Genomic DNA, 21900 nt, shown 5'->3' with positions numbered 1-21900 from the left:
AATGTTGACTAATGTATATAATGCAGTCTGATATGCATAAGAGACTTTTCCGAAATATTAAACTGTAGTGCATATAATTATATGTAGTGTTTTGAAGAATAAAAAGTTAAATTAAAAAAATCGATTAATCGTGATTAATTGCATGCAAAATAAAGGTTTTTGTGTACAAAATATCTGTGTCTACTGTCTTATTTATATTTATGTTATGTTTATTTATAGCTACAAAAGAAATTGTATGAATATAAACATATGCTTGTAAAAATTTGTCAGATATATACTGCATGTATGTGTCCTTAAACATAATAAATATTCACAGTACAAACGTATATCATATAAATTAATACTTAGAATTAATAGTCTATCACTAGATTTCTTACGCAAACATGTTTCATCAGTGGACAGAATATTCCGTGACCGGTAGTGAGGAAAAGTCAGGTGTTCCCTGCTTATCATATCCTGCTGTCAAGAAAATGACCAGATGAGTGTCCACCCCTGTGCTTGCGCGTTTCCTAGGACATACAGTACATGATGCAACAAACAGGAAGTCATCTTTCATGCAGACCGCTCTGTTAATGCAGGACAAAGATCTGCTGAAAACATTATGTACAGTCTCCTTCGGGACTGTTCGTGTTTAGCATGATTAACAATGTTTTTTCATTCTGTACATCAATCTGACCAGTCTTTCCCATTTACAGACAGACAGACAGACAGACTTGGAATGGATAAAGGAAATATCATTACTGCGCATAGTGTATAAAAAGATTTTGTTTCGTGAATTAACTGTAAACTTCCATAATGAATAATAGCATTACAAATGTTAAAAATAAGTAAAAAAAAACACACTAAACTTTTATTACTTTTATCACAGATTATTATTTTTTTAATTAAAATAGTATTTTAATTTTGAATAAATTAAGTCAAGATATAACAAAACTAGAACAGAAACGAAGCATTTTAAGTGAGTTAGATCTTTATTTGAATAATGTCCACCTCCCTGAACAGTAGTGTCTCACATAGTTTGTCCACACCGGTTAAAACACAATGAGCAACAAGCACACGTACACAGACTACTTCACAATACATTTGCAAACCATATTGCACCCATATACATGTACATACTTGGTCAAACACACAAATGCACAACCCTACATTATGGGCAAAAAAAAAAAAAGTTTCATGTGCAAATTCTTTTTCATTATAGAGACTCAAATGGAGCATTAATGAAAGTTTTTTTTTTCATGAGCATGTAGTAATAATGTAGAATACGTGTGCTTTGTACAGCTCTAGTGTCACAAGTCTGATAGAGGCGGGTGTGTCTCAAGGCACCGAGGCAGCTTACAGTTTAACTGACTGACCAAACAGGCTTAGAGGGTTAGTTAGAATTAGTGGAGATATTTCACATAAGCAAATGGGCATTGAGATCAAAGCAGATCAGATTTAAAGGAACAGTACATCAAAAAAGTCTTTTAGAGTATGATCTTTTTTTTCCTAATGTTAAGGGGATAGTCCACCCAAAAATGTCACCTCACTCTCACAATTTCTTTTTTCCTTCTGAACACACAAAACATATTTTGAAGAATGTTAATTATTTTTTGAGCAAACTATTCCTTTAATGTCAATGACACCAAATGTCAGTGTGTCTTGTACAATAACTAATCATGAGAAGCCAAATTACAATATAAGCAAATAGTAACTTATATTTTTTTTTTTTTTTACACAATGCTATTACGAGGCTTCAGAAGACTAGGAATATAGTATATAAGTCATATCTAGGTACTTTTATGATACTTTGTTATATTTGAGCTTATATGTAAAATAGCAGTGTGACTATTTTGCTAAACATCTCCTATTTCATCAACCATGAAATTAAAACATGGTTTTAAATGAAACGAGGGTAAGTAAAGTTTTTGAGCAAACTACCCCTTTAAAGACCATTTAGTTCAGTGCATAAAAATCTATCAATTCACTTTCAGATCCTTAAAATCTGCTTGAGAAAATGCGCCAGCTCAAGATAACTGCTTGTCAAGGGGTGGTTACAGAGGTAAAGAGTTCATTAAATGCCGATATAATAAAATAATATAACTAAATACATATTTAGATCCAAAGCCACTGCTCTTTAAATGAGCATGTGAACGCCGAAACGTTCAAAAAGAGAACTTCACATCACTTGAATAAAGCTGTTTTGCAGCATCGTTCTTTTTTTTCTTCTTTGGAAATCCGACGGGAATTATATAAACGCTACTATAACCCTAGTTAGTTTAGATATGTTAGGAATTAACATGTACAGTAGACTACTGACAAGGATACTAGCTCTACGGGTCCATCAAGAACACTAAACATCAAGTCTTCTGACGTGACGGCTATACAATTTTAACAGTCTCTTGGTCAGGCTAGAAAGGACTCGCATTCATTGAAGATGCCGCCTTAACAAGAAGAGAATAACAATTACACCTACTTATAAAATTGATTTCACTTTTCTTGCTAGATTTTAAACAGTTGTGTACTTGGAATAACAACTGATACAAAGATTCAGAATAAGGTTCATGTTTTTCTGCATTAACTGACGTCTCGTCCCTCCTAAAACACAGATCCATCTGATATACACTACTGTTCAAAAGTTTAAGATGGCAGGTAACAGAAGTAATCAGATTAGAGGAATAGATCACTTTTCAAAATAGATTAAAATCAAAACTAGTTTTCTTAAAATTTCACAGAATTTGTCTTTGAGAGCAAAATAGAAAAAAAAAAATCACTTATTGGTCTAAAACTTAAACAGTAGTGTAAACTGAGCGTGAAATATATCGAAAAGCATTTTAGGTCGTCCTAACCAGGAGAGATGTGACAAGTAACCGGCTAAAAACAAAACAGCTATGGAACGCTGACAAGGTGTCAACTAATCTGAAGATAATGATGTTTAATGTAACGCAATTACCTGAAGCAGATGAAGTAATGAGATTTCGCTGTGGGAAAGGCTAGGAAGCAAATTGTCACTGGATTCGACAAAATGTGCTGTTTTACAGTTAATATCATTCATCGCAAACATGTCTGGTTAGGACACAGCGTTACAGTCATGAAAGCTTAACACATGAAACTGAAATCGTGGAGTAAAAAAATTACTGTAAAAGCACACATAAAACAGACTGCACAATTTGTTCATTAGAAAAAAATACATACACAGGTCAAAAGAGTTGAAAAGGAGGGTCATTTTCAAATCCATTCTTGCATAAACCACACATTTCAAAGAAGTCTTTTTCTATAATAAAGGTTGTCCAGCCATTGGAAATTCAACTGCAACCTTAATTCAAACTATATGATTTCCCAAAATCCATCCCAATTCCAAATCAATCTTACTCTGGAACCTTTCTTTTGGAGGGCGGCACAAGATGAGCGGGCAGTTCGCTTGGAAGCTCGTGACCTTCCAGTTTGACCTTGATCAGGTGATTGGCCAAGGCAAACTCCTCATCATCGAGCATCCCATCTTTATCAATGTCAGCCAGCTTCCAGATCTTACCCAGCACAGTGTTTGGCAGCTTGGATTTCACCATCTCCTTCTTGGCATTGGCTCCAGTCACTTTGCCATTGACGGGCGAGAGTGTGTAGAAGATTTCGTCATACATAGGTTTGTCACGTGCCACCACCCATTCGACTTCATCGATGCCCTCGCCGGCTCCCTCGCCATATCCGTGTCCGAACGGCCCATTCATGGTGCCTTCGAAGGCGCCGCCCTTCACCACCTGGTTGGGGCGCAGTGTCTCCTCCTGACGCACAAGGACCATAAGCTGGGCAATGTCGTGGGCCAGCATGTCATCCACGGTGTCCAACAGCTTCATCTTCAGAGGCTGGAACTTGTTCAGATCGTGTGCTTGAAGCTGCTCCTATTCAGCGGGAAAGAAAGCAAGAAAAACACTCACAGTATGTAACAAAAGATCCTGTCAGCATCTGTTGATATTTCCAGGGTAAACCAGCACTGTTATCTTCAGATACTCTGTTCCAGACAGCCCGATTAATGCTTTGGCATCTTTTGGAAATGGTTTTATTGGCTGAAAAGATACATATAAACTAACTAGCCAAATTTTGCCTAAAATGAAAATTGCTCAATATTCAATTGTTTATGTATAAAAGCTGTATAAAAGTAATATAAACAGCACTTTGACGCAAGTGATTTTAAGCAGGTTTGGAGAGGTCCTCCCAAAGTTGACATTTATATAGCTATTTGTTGACTTTTAAAAACCTGGGACAAATTATGCTGATTTTGAATGTGAAAGACTGAAAGACCCTTTAGAAGTCCCAGTGAAGCATTCTTGAATCAGTCTCTATGTTTGTTGGTTAAATTGACCTTACCTGCATTTTCTTAAGATTAGGGAAGTCTCCCGGGGAAATCTGGTGTTCCCTCTCAATGCGGCTGTAGATTTCGCCCAAGCTGTTAATCAGCTCCTTCTTTTTGTTCTCCTTTCCAAAGACTGAAGGCATTTCTTTTTTCAAGGAGCTAATGATGTATGCATGGACCTGTTTGAGCACAAAACCAAAACTCCTTGTAAGTTTATAGAATAGACATCAGTATATTACAAGTACTAAGTGCATGTCTGGGTTGTTTTTAAATCACTAAAAACCCCAATATGGTCACACTTTATATTAGGCTTTAACTATTATGTACTTGCATCAGAAAATAAGCACTTATAAGCACAATTATAAGTACTTATTGTGTTCATATTGTACTGTAAAACACTTTTGCTACTATTGAGGTGGGAGTATGGGAAAGGAAAGGGACAGGTTTGGTGGTATTGGTAGGTTTAAGGGTAGGCTAAGGTGTAAGGGATGGGTCAACAGCGTAATTATAAATTACAGAAATTAATCACAGATGTAATTACATATTACAAACACTGAATAAAAAAGATGGAGCTTTATACTAAAGTATTAAACACAAAAATGTATTCATTATGAAGCTGCATAGTAGCAAAAACACAAACTAAATAAATAGTCATCTGTGACAAAAAAAAAGGCCTGGCCCCTGCGTGGAAGGAAGGTGACTCTATAAATGATGACAGGAGAGGAAGCACATCTGTATGATCAGGGAGAAAACTTAAATGTTTTTTTTTTTTAAGGTATCCAGCTGGATCTAGAGATGTAAATTGTATTTGACAAAAGACCAGTACTGACAGTACCCACCATTTCCTCATTCAGAGAGGGTCTCTATGGCCCAGCCCATGTGTTTTGAGCAGAGCTTATACTAATGGGGATAATAAAGGATATCAGATGTAAATGAACCGACAGAGTGTTTCAGTTTCCTTTTAAATGACAGCTTTATGTTGGACTACCTAACCGTTCTTTTATATATATCCAGAGGTGGACTGCTGTTTAAAATCTCATCATAGGACAGCAGCGGATATAAGACATGAAAATATATGGCTCAATTTAATGCATAAATACTGTATTAACAAATGCAATGTGCTAATGAATTTTTGCATTTAATAATATCAAAAAGACAAGAATGTGTTTTGGGGATACAGGCTTTAAATAGTCTTTCTGTGTTGCTCTGAAGAGAAAACGACACGGGTTTGGAACATGAGAACATTTCTGAGTGAACATCCTTTAGACTTGGTTTTATAATAAGTAATTAAAGCAAGGAAGACTGCAAGATAACCCAAGGGCATTTATAACTATGTCTTTATGGGGAATGACATTATGAGTCATGATCCCTTAGTATCTTTCAGCACATTTAACAATCCCCACTAATCACCTGACCTTAGAGTCAAAGTCAAGGGCTTTCTTTGCATTTTCTGGTCTAGTTTTTCAGATGTAGCTGATTACCTGCACAGCCAGTTACCAGTATCAATTGCATGAATTGCATGTTAAATAAAATGTTTATTTTGTTTTTTGATACAAATGATTAGAAGCAAATATCATGTGCTTAATGTGGAGTAAAGAAAAAAAAAACTCAATTTTAATATAGCTGGACATCCGAGTCATGTACAGAACCACATCAGCAGACTATACAGTTTGGTAAATGGCCTCATTACTTGGGCAAAGTCTGCAAGATCAGACAGACAAAGGCCTGTAAACACACAAAGTGCATGTTACTGCTATTACTTTTACACTAGAGCTATATGCTGGACCACATCAAAAACATGTTGGAACGACAACAGCATTCACAGCATGTCAACTGAATAAATGCAGAAACAGAGACCTTTTATTCTGGATCACACACACTAAATATTTTCCCCTTGAACATCAACATATAAATCCCTAAGTGCTTGTTTTGTCGTGAACAACATTCGCTTTAGCCACATTTTGAGCAGTTTGTTAGCCGTTTCCTGCTTTAGGTTTCAGTAGTGGTTTTGGTTCAGAACTTTCCAAGATTTTAGAACCTAAAGGATTAGTTCACCCCAAAATGACCCCTTAGCCGTGGAAACGACCAACTATTGTTTGAAAAGAGAGCTGCATAAAAAGATTCTTCAAATTTATTAGTTTGTGTTCTGAGGAAATAACAACATAATGTGACGAAAGACACTCATGGTCCAAACTCTCATACTTCCAGATCCAGAGTCTTAACTTATACTGTAGATATAACCTTAGTAATAGTATAGGTGGATCATTTGTTTGTTATGCTACACGTCAAATCTCATAGGCTAATGTAATAGAAGTTTACCTTAGCAAGACGAGCTCTCTTGATCAGATCGTTGAGCTTACGAAGGGCGGCGTTACGTGGCAGCGACTGGATATCCTTGAACAGGTCTTGCTCTTCTGCCTCAAACAGTTTGCGATTGTCTGGAATAAGCAATGGATGCGACCAAAAAGAGCCGATGTAGACACGAATCACCTCAGGTGTGTTTACGATCTTCCCCAGAGACCACATGAGGGCGCCATAAACGCGCATTAACTGCTGCGTTTCGATCTGGTCGGCCTTGTTGAGAACCACGCGGATCTTGTCCTCGTGGTTCTTAAGGGCCTTGATGACCTCTGAGAACTCGTCCGAGATGTCCAGCTTGTGAGCGTCGAAGAGCAGGATGATGCGGTCCACGCGTTCGGCGAACCACTCCAGCACGGCAGCGAAGTCATAGCCTGAAGGAGGGATTGGAAAAGAGATTGATATCCTGTACAATATTTACAGTTCACAAAGCTTTCGGACCGGATGGATGCTCGCACGAGAGCGAAGAGGCAGCCAGCCAATCGGAACGGGCAAAATGATCTTGTCAGACCTGGTGCTCAACAGTACTGAAGCTGCTGACTCTCTTCCAAGCATCGTTAAAATGCTCAGGCCTGTTGCGGTTTTTATGATCTAATGTCTGCCAGTTAATGGCTTCTGCAGCTCAGCTTTACTCCCTCTCCAGGGATACAGAGAGTCAAACAGCAAGTCCACCATTCAAAAGGATGATTCATTTTAAACCAATGCTATTTTAAGTAAATAAAGTTTAGTTAAATTATTGGAATTTGAATGCATGCAATGTCTTTATGTTTCAGAATGGTTGTTTTTGAATCTGGCTCTTATTTTAAGGAGCTGCAGACTTTTGTGAAGGAGCGTAAAACTAGCTTTTACATTATCTGGGTGACTGCACATTCAACTTCCTAGCTGCTGAGATTTGGAAAGGGGTAGACCACTAACCCAGCCAAGAAAGCCAGAATTCTTCAAACGAAACTTAATGCAGCTGGGCAAATTAGTTTTGTAATGTATGATATGAGATATCCACATCCATTTGCGTTGCTGCTTTGCAACCAAGGAAGGAAAAAGGTTATGGCAATGGAATAGTGCTAAAATGAATCAAAAGCCACTACACTGTGTCCAAACCAGCCTCAATAGGAGATTGTTATTTTGCTGAATTTTTGCATTTAGCGAGGACAGACAAATCACTATCTCATAGCAACCGGTTAGGACACTGTGTGCATGTGACAAAAAAATCATAACCTTGCTAAAGAAGGTTCCCAGTGACAGAAAAAATCCTGAAAACATCAACTATCAGCACTACATTTGCTCTGCTCAGTGTTTTTAGCATTTCCTAAAACTACAATTATTAATCGAGTTTGGACACACCTGTTGGCAAAAGTGGTTTTTAAATAAACGTAATGTGTAATGCGTTGCAATTTTCCACCCTGGAACATTAAGTTGAAAGATATCTGAAATGAGGAAAGGTGATGATGGATCTGCTGTTGAGTCAAGCTATAATTTTTTTCTTATGCATATCATCTGTAACAGCTTCCAGTTTATCATCAGTTACGCCATAAGTGTGTAAGCATTTTCCGATGACCTTCACTGAAAAGGAGTATATTTCCCAAGCTGGCAGTTCTGTTGGGGAAGAATTAGTGTGTTAATATGTTAAATCAGTGACATGGAATATGGCAGATATGGCCATTTCTTCCACAGGAAGATCCCATGCCTACAGGAATGGGGTGGACCATCCCTTCCGATTTGGCAGTTTCACATGGGAAGGCTTTATTGTCATCTGCAACAGTATGGTTTGTCTTTTCAACAACTTACAGATCTCTATCCAGAATTGTCGTAACTTCAGACAGGGACTAGTCGACTCAATGAAGGTCTAAGAAAGACAACATCTACAGTAACAGACACATGAGACAGTGTCATTGAGAGCAGGACAATAACAGCGGTGAAACTGGGCTTGGTATTACAGCTGTGATTATATTGTTGCAGAGGGACAGATCTGAGGGTTAATATCGGGAGGCCCTGTGATTTCACAGCACGTCTGGAGTTGAGCGGTGCTGGAACTTCATTGGCGTAATAAGCTGTGGGTGTTAACAGTAGTTTGGCAGTATCTACAATACCTCCGTACGGACATTTACGCAGGCAGCTATAACCAAAGCCATCTTCTGTAGCAACTGTTCATGGAGAGAGAAAGATACAAAGATGTCAAATTACGATAACATAAAAAAAAAATGTATTAGAAATTATTCAGATTCTTCCTTGAATGACAGAAGTGAAAGTTTGAGTAGTTCATGGCACTAGAAACAAAAACAAACTGGTGTTAACTGATGAGAATCTGAAATAGAAAATGCAAAAAGAAATAGTTTTGGTTGCAATATAAATACCATAATCATAAACTGACAATTGGTTAGCCAACTTTTTTCATAAAAATTTTCATTAAAAGATAAAACTAGATATTAGTGATTCACCGAAAAGAACCAGTTCATGAGAATCATTTGTTTATGAATCATACTACATAAGTCGTGCAGAATGTTGTTGGTCATTTGGAGTCAGACTACGCTCTTTATGTTGAGTTTTGCATACAAACGAATACAGATCTTAAAATATCTGTTTAAACCAATTGTGATGTGACTAAATGACACCAAGTTTGATGCCAAATAATGCAATCGGCAACAGGCTTTGCAAATGCTTGTCAAAAGCACCATCAGTTAAGTTAATTCTAATGTAAGACAGCTACAGCTACATATTGTTGTAATTTGAGCTGAACCTTTTTCCAATTAAACACAAACAGCAGCAGGTGTGTGGTTTTGAGCCAAGGCATTATTTAACAGAATGCAACAGCTACAACAAAACAGTAATGCCATTAAATGATCCTTAACCACAAACAGAGCGATTTAAGTGACCACTGCTTATCTACAAACCTACACCGGAGCCACGGTCATCTGTTACACAGTCAGCTCAACATATAATACAACAGAACCACTCCAGTGATTGGATTTGGCAGTCAGTATTTCCTGGAGGAAATGAGGTCTATTTCACAGCACCTGCAGATCCATCAGGTTATGCAGTGATACTGCAGGTATCCAAGCCAAATTATGATTGTATATAAAATTCACTGTTAAGTCTGATACACAAAACCTGAAAATAACACTTAATTTTGTAGAATTGAAATCTGCTCTCAGATTCCTGTATGTCTTCTCTAACGCAATAAGAATTGTGCTCATGCAAGCCAATCAGATGGGACATTTTCAACCGGTTCTTGGTGTTTCTGTGTGCGATATGTGGTAAACAATGACCACGAATGATCTGTGGGTGTGCCGTCTGAGACTAAAGACAACAGCAGCATGTAATTACAAACACAGTCATATGCAACAGTCTACAGAAATAAATAATAATAAGACAAGCTGCCTGCAGCTATGAATATGAACAAGAAGGTTCCTCCCAATAATCTCATGCGACTGCTAGAGAAATACCACATACCTGCTTGACATAATAAAAGAACGGGAGACGCATGAAAGACACTTACTCATAACGTCCTGCTAAATACAACCCTCGCAACAACATGTAAATGAAACTTTTGGAGAGGAAAGTGGGAGGAGAAACAAAGCGGACGGCAGGGATGGGAATTTAACCAACCTGGTTCTGACTTAGATTTTTTGAAGATCAACATTAAATGAAAATGCAATGAAAACTAGAAAGGGATGTGGGCATATAACTTTCACATTCAATTCACTCAGCTAAAACTAGTTCTTTTGTAAATACAGTCATTATCGTCAGCTGGCATAGAACCAAATCTCATGAAAATTATTCCGTTCCAGTTTTTTTTTTTTTTTTTTTTTTTTTTTTTTTTTTTTTAATAAAATCAATCAGTTCTTGATTCCAAACCCTAAAAGAAAAACGAACGGTTAGAGAAAGTTAATGAAGAACTGTTGCAGCCGCACATGCTTAGATTCTGTGTTCAAACAAGAAGAAAAAATAAATAAAATCACCAACACTACAAGATTAGTGCTATGAAAAGCAGAATGCAGTTTGGTGTAAAGATACAATTGTCATGAAACTGCTTGCTCTTCTCACACGTGCTTATGTGTGAGAACACCACAAATGACTTTAAAAACTTGCAAACATTATATTCACTGCGATCAATAGCTTTTTTAGAGCCAGAGCTAAGCAGCCATAGACCATAACACACTGTGTATTTCAATGTTTGAAAAGATCACCACTGCACGATGCATACCGTTTCACATACTGTTATATAACAATATTGTGTGCATCTATTTGACATACTTCCACTTAGTTTTCTACAGAGGCTCCTACACGACAACTAATTTCACTGCCAAATTAAAGCACTTACCTTTAAACCTACACTAACCGCTTTCAGCGCAAAAGAGAGCTGCTAAATATTTGCCCTCTGAAATCACATCTGAAATGACCTTGGAGAAGCCGGCTCTTGGCTCTGGCCTCAGAAACATGAGTGTGTATAATCCTCGGGCTGTATCAGTTCAGTGGGTGAGGCTGAACGCAGCGGGAGGAGAGCGAACGGGTAAAATGAAAAGTGCTGATGCCAGGAAGCCCAGCAGTAAAGCTGTGGGCCGCTCGGCTAAAGTGGACTTTTCTGAATGAGCAATGAAGTAACCATGTGCTAAACAAGCTTACTGTTACGAGGGCATAAAAGAGACACTGTATAGTAATTTTTACATCACTGAAAGGATGCCACAAGATTTATGTATAAAAATCTACAATGCTCGATCATGCATGAAATGTAATAGCGGGTCGAAAAATTATATATAAACTAAGCCTTAGAGTTAAAAAATGTACTTGAACCAAGTAAGTTTCAAAATATCCATCAAACCTGGTATCCATTATAGTAAGTTGCAAAGAGTGATAATAAGCTCACATTCACCATTCTTTGATACAATGCAGTAGAAAAATGTATTTAAACTCATATGTTTTATGTACCATTTTCTCATTATAAGATCTGAATGATGTGTCCTTACAGTTTACAAGTCAAAACAACATCCTTCATCTCGATAAAGCCTCGTCTCTCGTCATATTCAACACAGACTTTCAACACATCACAATTAAAAACAGATTGAAACTGCAGTTACACAATGGACCAATACATAGTGTTGCTTTTCATGAAAAAAATCATGACATCATAAAAAAAAAAAAAGAATGCTTTTCCCCCCAATGTAGCGATCAAGTAAACTCAGTGGTTGTTAGTTTCCTAAAGAAAATAGTTTTCAGTTGATGCCACAGGGAACTAGAACTAGTATTCAAATTTGAAATCTGAGATCACATGATCACATGTACTTTGAAAACAGTGAAAGCAAACAAACCAAATTATACTAAAATGTGAAATGAATAACTATAAAACTACAATCTTTGATGTTTGATTATTTCCTGCAAAATATTACAAATCAAATGCAAGACCGAAACTGTAAAATACTTGTACATTAAAATAAAGTTTTGGCAAGTCTTAATTAAGGGTTCTACAAAAATACTGTAAAACGGTAAACATTCACGGAGCAGAAAATCAGCATATCAGAATGATTTTTGAAAAATTACGTGACACTGGAATAACAGCTGCTGAAAATTCAGCTTTGCCATCAGAATAAATTAAAAAAGGTACAATAACATACTACTATATTACTGTAATTTTTGACCAAATCAGCCTTGACGGCAATAAGAAGACTTCTTTTATAAATCTTACCAGCCCTACATTTTGAAAGGTAGTTTATATATTTGTAAACAGCTCCTCATTCAGATGATATTTTTCTTCTGTGCACATGCATGCTGATGCATTTTGGCAGGTCTGTTACCTCTGCTGATCCTTTGTTTCTCTCCGCTCAGGATTCCTGGAGTGTCAATCACACTGATGCTCTCCAGAACAGGGTTGGGCAGCTGGGCACACACAAACCTGAGGGCCAACCAAAACAAATCAGAGTCACGCTCAAGGACACTGCAGACGTCTTGCAAGCACACGGCTGGCACACTAAAACTGAAACTGCTCTTTCTAGAATTAAAAATGTAAATGTACCACAATTCAAGCTCTGATTTCACACAGCAAAAAAAAGGTTAAAATATCCCAAACTTTCAAGTCGTAGTGATTTGGCGTAAAGGTATAGAGTAGAATGCCATAAATCATTATTATGTTTCCATCTACGGCTGTACTTTAACCAAGTTGGACATAGTAAAACATAAAAACCAAGACAGGCTTCGCAATTTTGCAGTCTGAGAAAAAAAAAAAAGTCTGCTCTGAAATACTTTATAAGCAAGCCAAAAACTAGTATGCAATTTGTGGCTTAATGTGTGAACTAGGCCCAGAAAAAGTGTGTCATGTTTTGGAGTGAATCGCTAAGGACCTCAGGCTAGGGAAACATTATCCTAAAATTTTCCTAACATTATTTATTCTCGTTTTGACGGTCCCCTTCTACAACACGTTAGACACAAACAACTTTAGAAGAACACATTCTAGCACGTACATTTATTGAACATCTGGCACCAGACCACACTTTAGTACAATATATGTAGTGGGTTAGTCTGGATATGAAAGTTAAGCAGAAGAGTTTTAAATACTAGTGGTCGATCTACATGGGTATTTTAAAGGTCGATGCCAAAATATCTTGGAAAACAGGGTGGCCGATAGCCAATATTAGGCCGATATAACTATTTGTCCTACTTAATAAATTTTAAAGAAATTGGAAATAATTTGAAAATGGATTAAAATATAAATGTGCAATACAAACACAAGACAAAGTATTTTTCAAAAATAAATAAAAATTTAAGTGAGCAAATACTGTAACCAACAGGGCAGTTTTGGGAATTATATTTTTCAAATAAAGCCAAAGTAACTCATATTACATACAGCACACTGTGAAAATAACATGAATATGACAGTGGGTTCACTGTCAGCATTAAATTCCATATATATATATATATATATATATATATATATATATATATATATATATATATATATATATATATATATATATGTTTAATTCACACAGAGAGATCGACACGCAGAGAACACACGCACGCGCACTTGCAAGATCTCAACTAGATTTGCAAGTTTTGTGAATTTAAATGTTCATTAGTCATTCAAAGATTTGCTGTGTAATTCTGTGTACAAGTTTACACCATGTGCACTGAGCTGCTGCTATTTGTGAATTCATAAATGATATACATCTCTAAAAATAAATCTGAAAACCAGGGCAGTTGTCTCATGCATTTCAAATAACATTAACCCCTCAGCCAAACAGGGTGCATGACAAGTATCATCTCATGAGCATGTTTACTATCACCATGCACCAACAAAAATAAACTTTAAACTTATGTTTAAGGGTTAGTTCATCCCAAATTTTCTGTATTTATTCACTATTTGGTCTCCATTTACATTCATATGGACTTTTTTCTGAAGAAAGTTAGGTTTGGAACAGTAACTGATGACAGTACTTCCATTTTCCTCTAAAGTGCGTGTTGCTGCTCTTTCTGACAGAATTACGTAAATATTCAAAAATATGCAGAAGAATATTGCAAAAGTCAAAGAGACAATTTTCTCAAGAGTTTTGCTGATTTGCACAACAAGCAGCACGGTCTGCCAAACCATCAGACTACGAAGTGCAGCAAAGACCACCTGCAAAACTAATCACATGCACGAGATTGCATCACTTTTATAAAGCGCTGTCACGCTACTATGCACACTTTTACAGCTGTATAATTTTCAGATTGTAAATGACAGCCTGATTTAAAATATGCTGGTGAGCGGGATGGTTTCATGTCTTCTTATCTGTCTGTCGCTCGATCACGTGAAGGGAGGTCAGTGGATCAGACAGCATGAGGAAACTCAATCAAGAGAAGGAATGTTGTCTAGAACCAGCCCCTCTGTGACATCATCATGAGACAGGAAGACCATGTTAAACATGCAAAGCTCTGCCCAGATTAAAGCTCACCCCAAAGTGTAGATGAATTATGTCAAGTTTAATAAACACGAGTACTAAAATAGAATACAATGTTTTATTATTGTTTTAATCCCACCTGTTAAGGAAGGCATTGCCAAAGGCGTTGAGTTTCGAAAGGGTTTTTGGGATCCACTACCAGTGCGTTTCCTGGTATCTGTCCATCCATGCCGTGCATCACTGCAATGAAGGAGTCAGTTGTGGGTTCTGGACCGATCCGCATACCGGGAAGTCTTGCTCCAGAAGATATCTATTAAAAACGAAAACAAAAAGACATAAATTCAGATGCCTTTAAACACTTCCTATAGCCATTATCATGTGTAAAATATGATAATTTTGTTGATGATTTGAGAAAGTTTGGTTATTTACATTTTTTCAGATAAAAAAAAAATATATATATATACTTTCCAAGAACACATGTAATAAAAGTTAATAATCAGCGCCTTTTCTAATGTAATTAACTGTTTTTTTTTTTAATTAAATCTTAAATAATGTCTTAACCCTTATATATCAGAATTTTTAGAATTCAAATTTCTACAAAATTATCATTCACACTGTCAAATAATCCTGACAAATATGTATCAACGTTTACACACACAAAATTTTTTTCAACAGTGCAGTGATAATAAAAATAACAGGTGTGCAATTAGTATGTTTTTCTGTGTTATCTATATAAAGATTATTGTTTGTTTTTATGTTTCTTATTTATTTTTATTATTATTCTTTATATATATATATATATATATATATATATATATATATATATATATATATATTTATATATATTTTTTTATATATATATATATATATATATTTTTTTTTACATTTTATTGACAGTCCACATATTTTACCATTTAATTACCCCAATAGGTTAATGCTAAAGAAAATAACAAAGAATCAGGGAACATCTGCATGTAATGAAAGGAGGGTTTTTAGTCCAAATATAGAGCTCCTCAAAGAAGGTACTGATAAAATTTCATACTGGCCAAAATGTTTAGTACAGTAGTGGTTTAATTGCCGTCTTATTAAATTTTATGAGTTATGACTATATTTGAACACGTCTTTCCTCCTTTGCCTGCCTCTTAACATAAGTCATAAATCTCCCGAAGGAGAAGTTCAGGTGCATGACTGATGACTGTGAAGATGGCAGACTGAAAACAGGTAATTAAATCATTGCTGTTTAGTTTTTCATTCTTGAAGTTGAGGAGTCCTGAACACTGTGTGAATCACAATCTAATCACATTTATTATTCAGATGATGTTTGTTGGTTTACACAATCTATACTATCAAATTGATTGTTTATTTTCAGTTTATTTTAAGTATTTAAGTGTAATTTATAAGGTTTGCCTTGAAAATATGAGAGAAGAAGGTTAATGCTATTAGCCTCTCGCCTCCAGGGCATGCACATATATATATATATATATATATATATATATATATATATATATATATAAAAATTTACATATTTCAAGCTTATTTTGTGTATAAAACTACAATTCACCCTAAAATTGTGATGGTGTATGTTTATTCTCTGGCTTATAAGCACTCATACTATTTGCTGCTGAAATAAATAAATTAAAAATGCTTTAAAAGTGGGATGTATTTTGGTTCTCAGTAAGCATCTAGTACAGGAATTTGATGCTTTAACAATGCAATTTGGTAATAACTGATTGGTTACCATTCACATTAACTAAAAAGCATCATTTAGAATCATACTGGCTCATCTACACGGTACAACTAATGGTTCGATTTAATGTGCTATTATGATTCTTATTTTTAAGAATATGTGCTACATACTGCCAAAAGAGGTTCCCTATAATAACAAGCCAAAGAGCAACTCTAATAAAGTGCTATATGACACCTCTTATGGTTCTATATAGCACCAAAAGTGGTTCCCCTATGACTACGAACCATGTTCCCATGATTCAGGGGATTTCTGCTGCTGTTGAAAGGAACACTGTTAAGATCACACTCTAACGGAGAACGTGAGTTTACTAAGATAATGTTTACTCTTCTCTGCACAGAGCCATTCAAACAGACCCTGCTGCGGACACGTGACGGCGCTGAGACTGTTTGGCATACTGTGCAGGTCAGAATGACAGTCTAAGCAACTACAGGACACTTAACTTCAGCTGAGAACTTAGCTGCAGTTTATGTCAGTAACACAAGTGTAACACAAACTGTAAGCAGGACACTGGTGTCATTTAGGATAGGATGTTTTGCCATGACCAACAGAGAGGACGTTACCTATTGCTTTTCTGTAACACATTCTTACAGTCATTCCAGTGAATTCATGCATTAAACAACATTAAAACAGATCTTTCCATTCAATATTTACTACCATTCAAACATTCATATTTTTATTCAAAAAGGATGCATCAAACTCACCAGGAGTGACATTAAACACTTATGAAGTACAAAAAGATTTTTATTTTCAAATGCTAACTTTTACTAATAATAAAAGATTAAATCATGATTTCCAAAAAATACTGAGCAACTGTTTTTAGCACAAATAATACTCAGAATTTATGAAGGCTCACGTGACACTGGAGCCTGGAATAATGTCTGATTACAAAACAGTGATGGATGTAAGGATGAAACACCTAGAATGATTGCTCCCACATCTTACTCTGTTGTGAGTCCATTTTATTTTACATTAACATAATTGCTGGACATGACTGTCTTAGGCTCTATTATGCAACCATACTGAAAACATTCAACGTTAAGCATTAAACTTCCCCTAACATTACAGTGAAGTGTTGCCCGGCTTTCTCACATTCATGAAGCATGCACAGAAAGTTGAGCTTATTTACTTTCATAGTTATGTGTTCAGTCAGCAGAACGGCCGCTGCGTCCACTGAGGCTCTCACGACCCTGATGAATAATGCACAGGAGGAAAGAGCCAGAGTGAAAATGAGGAGGCACATTTGTTGTTGCCAATGCAGGACAATGCCTCACTCTCACATCAGCTAGGTCATTTAAATAATATGAAATAAAGTGATTAAATTAACTACAGCCAAATGACATGCTGTTTATTGATGGTCGGTAAAAATTAGGAAATACTACCGTTTAGAAAGGGGTGGGCAATTAATTTCTATCAGCCACATGAGAAACTAGAATTGCGCCGAGGGCCACCAACTTTTTCATTGTAAAATGCTCTAAATTAAATATTTTGAATAACTGGTACTGATAATCAGAAGATTAACACACTTTGTAAATATTTAAATTAGGTTGTGTGAAATTATGGTGTATAGGTTAAAAAGAAAACAAAATCATTTTATCATGCAATCATGCAATTTATTTTTAACTTGTTAATTTTTCCTCCAACAATACAACAAATTGTGATTTAAAGCCCTTGCTCTGATGAAGTTAACTGTTTTACTGACAGCATCAACTACATGTTTTATTTTTAACACTGTCTTACACAACACTTCTTGATGTATGATACAATGCAAAAATGTCAATTTCTGAACAGGGTTAATTTCTGTGACTTTATCCTGAATTCTCTTTAAAAGTCCAACATTTTTCCCTGTCAGATTTGGACAACCATCTGTTGTCACACCTGCAAGCTTGTCCCATTTCAAACCTAAAATGTTTAAACATGCATTTACCTCTCTAAATAAATCATTACCAGTAGTTGTGACTTTTAATGACTGCATGGCTGCCACCTCCCCTGTGATTTGAAAGTCTGAAGTTATTCCACGTAAGAAGATGAGTAGCTGGGCGGTGTCACGTACATCGCAGCTCTCGTCCAAAGCCAGAGAAAAATAGTCAAAGTCAGACGCTCTGTTCCTCAGCTGAAGCTCTAAGTTTCCAGCGATGTCCTCTATCCGCCTCGTTACAGTGCGTCGCGAGATTGAAACGCTCTCAAATGCGCCCCTTTTCTCCGGGCATATCAGCGCAGCAGAGTTCAATAAACATTCCTTATAAAACTCTCCATCGGAAAACGACTTTTTTTGGTGATTTTGTAAGAAATGACATAACTTGTCCTGACGGCTGCAAACTCCCTTGCACGCTCTTCATCGGACAGATTTTTGTATTTATCTTCATGCTTGGTCGTGTAATGGCGATTCAAATTATACTCTTTAAACGCAGCAATCTGTGTACCACAGATTAAGCACACTGCTTTACCTTTAACTTCTGTACAGAAATATTTGACAGTCCATTTTTTTGTTAAAAATACGGCATTCTTTATCAACTTTTCTTTTCTTAGCGTGAGCCGATATCTTGAGGTTAACCGCTTGTATCGTTTGTAGTTGTTAAGCGTCACCCACTTACGTGCATACGTTCGCTTAATTAGTGACGTAACGCTTTTCAAAATAAAAGTTTAAAAAAATTGTTTAATTTATGGTAATTACATTTGACCTCGCGCGGGCGAAACCAACGTACAAAGGGCGGATGGGCCGCGGGCCGTAGTTTGCCCAGGTCTGGTTTAGAAGTTTGGGTATAGTGATAGTTATGCTGCATTTATTTGATCAAAAACACAGTAAAAACTGCAGCATTGTGAAAGTTTATTACAATTTGCATTAACTGCTAAAATTTATTCCTGTGATTACAAATCTAAATTTTCTTACTTTAAAAGTCCTTACTCCAGTCACATGATGTTTTGATGCCCCCAAAAATTATAATTTTTATTAATTGTGCCGCTTACTACAGATTAATTTAATTATTTGATTAATAGAACGTTTAAAACAACATAATATTTTAAAATACATATATTTTTGTAATGCAAAAATATTTAACAAAATTTTAATACACTTAATGGATTCTCGTTTAATAACAGTATTTATTTTTATTTAAAAACTTTAATCAACCCCAATATTTTGAACAAGTGGTATATTTTATGGTTAGAAAAAAGGCTCAAATTAAATGCTTGCTAAACGAAATTGTTAAAATAAATAAAACATGACAATGAAATCAGAATCATGTAAACCTACAAATAAAAAAATGATACTATCACGCTTTAGTAATTAATAACTTTTCTAAATGTATTAAACTTTTCATTCAGAATAATTCGGGGTTGTTGCAAAGACCACAAAAATCTTACTTCTAAAAAAGCATATCTGGTATGTCTCCATCCACATTTCTATCTCTTAACTTTTCTACGTTCTGGAACTAATTAGTAACAGGTTACTATGGCAGTGCTGAAGTCATCGCAAGTGTCTCTCGTTGCCTGGTGATCTTTAGTAGTTTGTTGCCTTTCATCGGACCAAAGTAGACCCATAAGCCTTAAATCACCCAGCAGACAACCATCATACAACAGCAGCGACGTTGTGTCATACAGATACATCTTAGAGCTGGAGCCAGGTCTGATCTGTTTACAAGGTAACCGTCTCCGTCTAAGCTAAAATTATAGCGCTAGGCTAAGAACTTTGTTTAGCACGTAACATCGAGATATGTATTCAGTGAACACACTAATTAGGTTTTCAGATAAACACATTAATGATATCTGTAGCGCAAAAAGTCATTCAGTATTTTGATTTAAACCTCTCTCTCTCAATTTCTTTTGTAATCTATACACATGCTTCTCAAAAAGATGAGTTTGTAAAGCATTTGTAAAATTACACATGTGCTCTCAACACAGATAAGTCCTCCTGGTAGACTGACACGGAGCAATTAACAATCCTATAGGAGTGAGAGAAATATCATGGGAACTTGCAGAACTAGTTTGGATGTAACAAAAGTTTTTATTACAATATACAAAATATTGATGAGGTTGTGTTTGAGACTGTAATTAATAATGAATGAGGCAATATTTTTACTGACACTGTGTTCTTGAGAGCTTCTCTCAGTTTAGAAAAAATAAAAATAAAATAAATAAAGTGTCGCCAAAATTAGATGTTTGATAAAACACTATATGTATTCTGTTAAGTATAATTATAATATATTATAAAATGAATGGCCTTATCATTATTGCAAATCCTATATAAACAACTAGTATTTACTGTGCATTAAAATAATCAGAAGTGTCATTATAATGCATCATAAAACGCTTGTGCATGTGTGACTCATTCATAAAAAATATTATAAAGTGCTAGATTTTAAAGTTCCCCGGCTGACGCCTTTATAGGGTTCAGGAGAACAGCAAGTGTTTCACAGGAGCCAAAACTAACGTCTTACCTTATGAAGCTGGTTTTGCCTGTGGAATACTGTCCCACCAGGAGAACCATGGGCTTATTGTCAAAATCTGCATCCTCCAAAGCGGGTGAGTGAAACTCGTGGAATTTGTAGTGCTCCTCCAGCGGAAGCAGTTTGGTTTTGTAAAGCTTCTTGAGTCCTTCACTGACAGTCTGGAAGACCTCTGGATCTTTCTTTCTCCTGTCATCGGTACCCAACCAGCTGAACATGATGCCGCTCGAGTACAGGCAACCTTAGACGATATATATCTACAGTTTTGGAGAATTATTTCACAGTACGCACAAATGCGTCGAAGACCTACTCTAGTGTATTCAAATGAATGGATCTGTACTGACGTCGATGGATTTTAAGAGTCCATTGAAAGTGTCCCCTTGTCTGTAGGCCACTCACGACACGAAACGCGCAAAAGACTAGACCATAATTACAAAAATTTGATGCATTACATAATATTCTGCTTATATGTTACGGTCGAAAACATGGCCATACAGGCAGCCTTTCATTCAGGCTTTGTTGGAATAAAAGCGCGCGTCGCTAGAGGCTACAACGTATCGCTCGGCGCACGCAAGAGATACAATTGCTATTACGGAAAGAGAAAAGAAAACGAGCGCCAAAACCTCCAGCAGAGCTGATTCACGCACGGTGACAGGCGTCCACGGGCTTCCCACTGCAGCAGATTTAAATGCCAGTGCGCTGGAGAAACCCGACACTGGAGGAAATGTCCCACTGGTAAAGCCCACCCAGAACACAAGAGCTCCAGACAGGAGGCAGCGCCGTTGTAGCGGTTGACGGAGACGGTTGGTACTGCTGATGCTGCTGCTTTCTCCAGAGATTGGTGAGCAAAACATACTTCAGGAATGTCATTTTTTGAATATAATATAATATTGCCCCAGCACCACAGCCAAATGAGATTTAGAAAATGTAATGTAATATATTACAATAAATGTCTCTTTAACACATGATCAGCAAAAAATGCATTTTACCCATTACTGTGGATCATCACTATATATATATATATATATATATATATATATATATATATATATATATATATATATATATATATATATATATATATATATATATATATATATATATATATATATATATATATATATTTTTTTTTAAAGCATTGATATAGGATATGTTATGTAA

The 21900-nt window shown here is 36.1% G+C and overlaps 1 protein-coding gene across 1 annotated transcript; it reads right to left on the bottom strand.

Moving 5' to 3' along the window:
- Nucleotides 1–952: 952 nt before the first annotated feature.
- ehd3 (EH-domain containing 3) lies at nucleotides 953–21326 on the bottom strand. Its single transcript, XM_043219784.1, is given in 8 exon segments — nucleotides 953–3875; nucleotides 4342–4506; nucleotides 6647–7059; nucleotides 12472–12569; nucleotides 14690–14725; nucleotides 14727–14841; nucleotides 14844–14860; nucleotides 20731–21326. Coding segments are annotated over 8 exon segments (1599 nt in total). The 5' UTR covers nucleotides 20958–21326; the 3' UTR covers nucleotides 953–3347.
- Between the last annotated feature and the right edge of the window lie 574 nt (nucleotides 21327–21900).

The sequence above is a fragment of the Puntigrus tetrazona genome, chromosome 20 (genome assembly GCF_018831695.1).
Source record: "Puntigrus tetrazona isolate hp1 chromosome 20, ASM1883169v1, whole genome shotgun sequence".
Lineage (NCBI taxonomy): Eukaryota > Metazoa > Chordata > Actinopteri > Cypriniformes > Cyprinidae > Puntigrus > Puntigrus tetrazona.
This window is presented reverse-complemented; position numbering and strand designations above follow the sequence as displayed.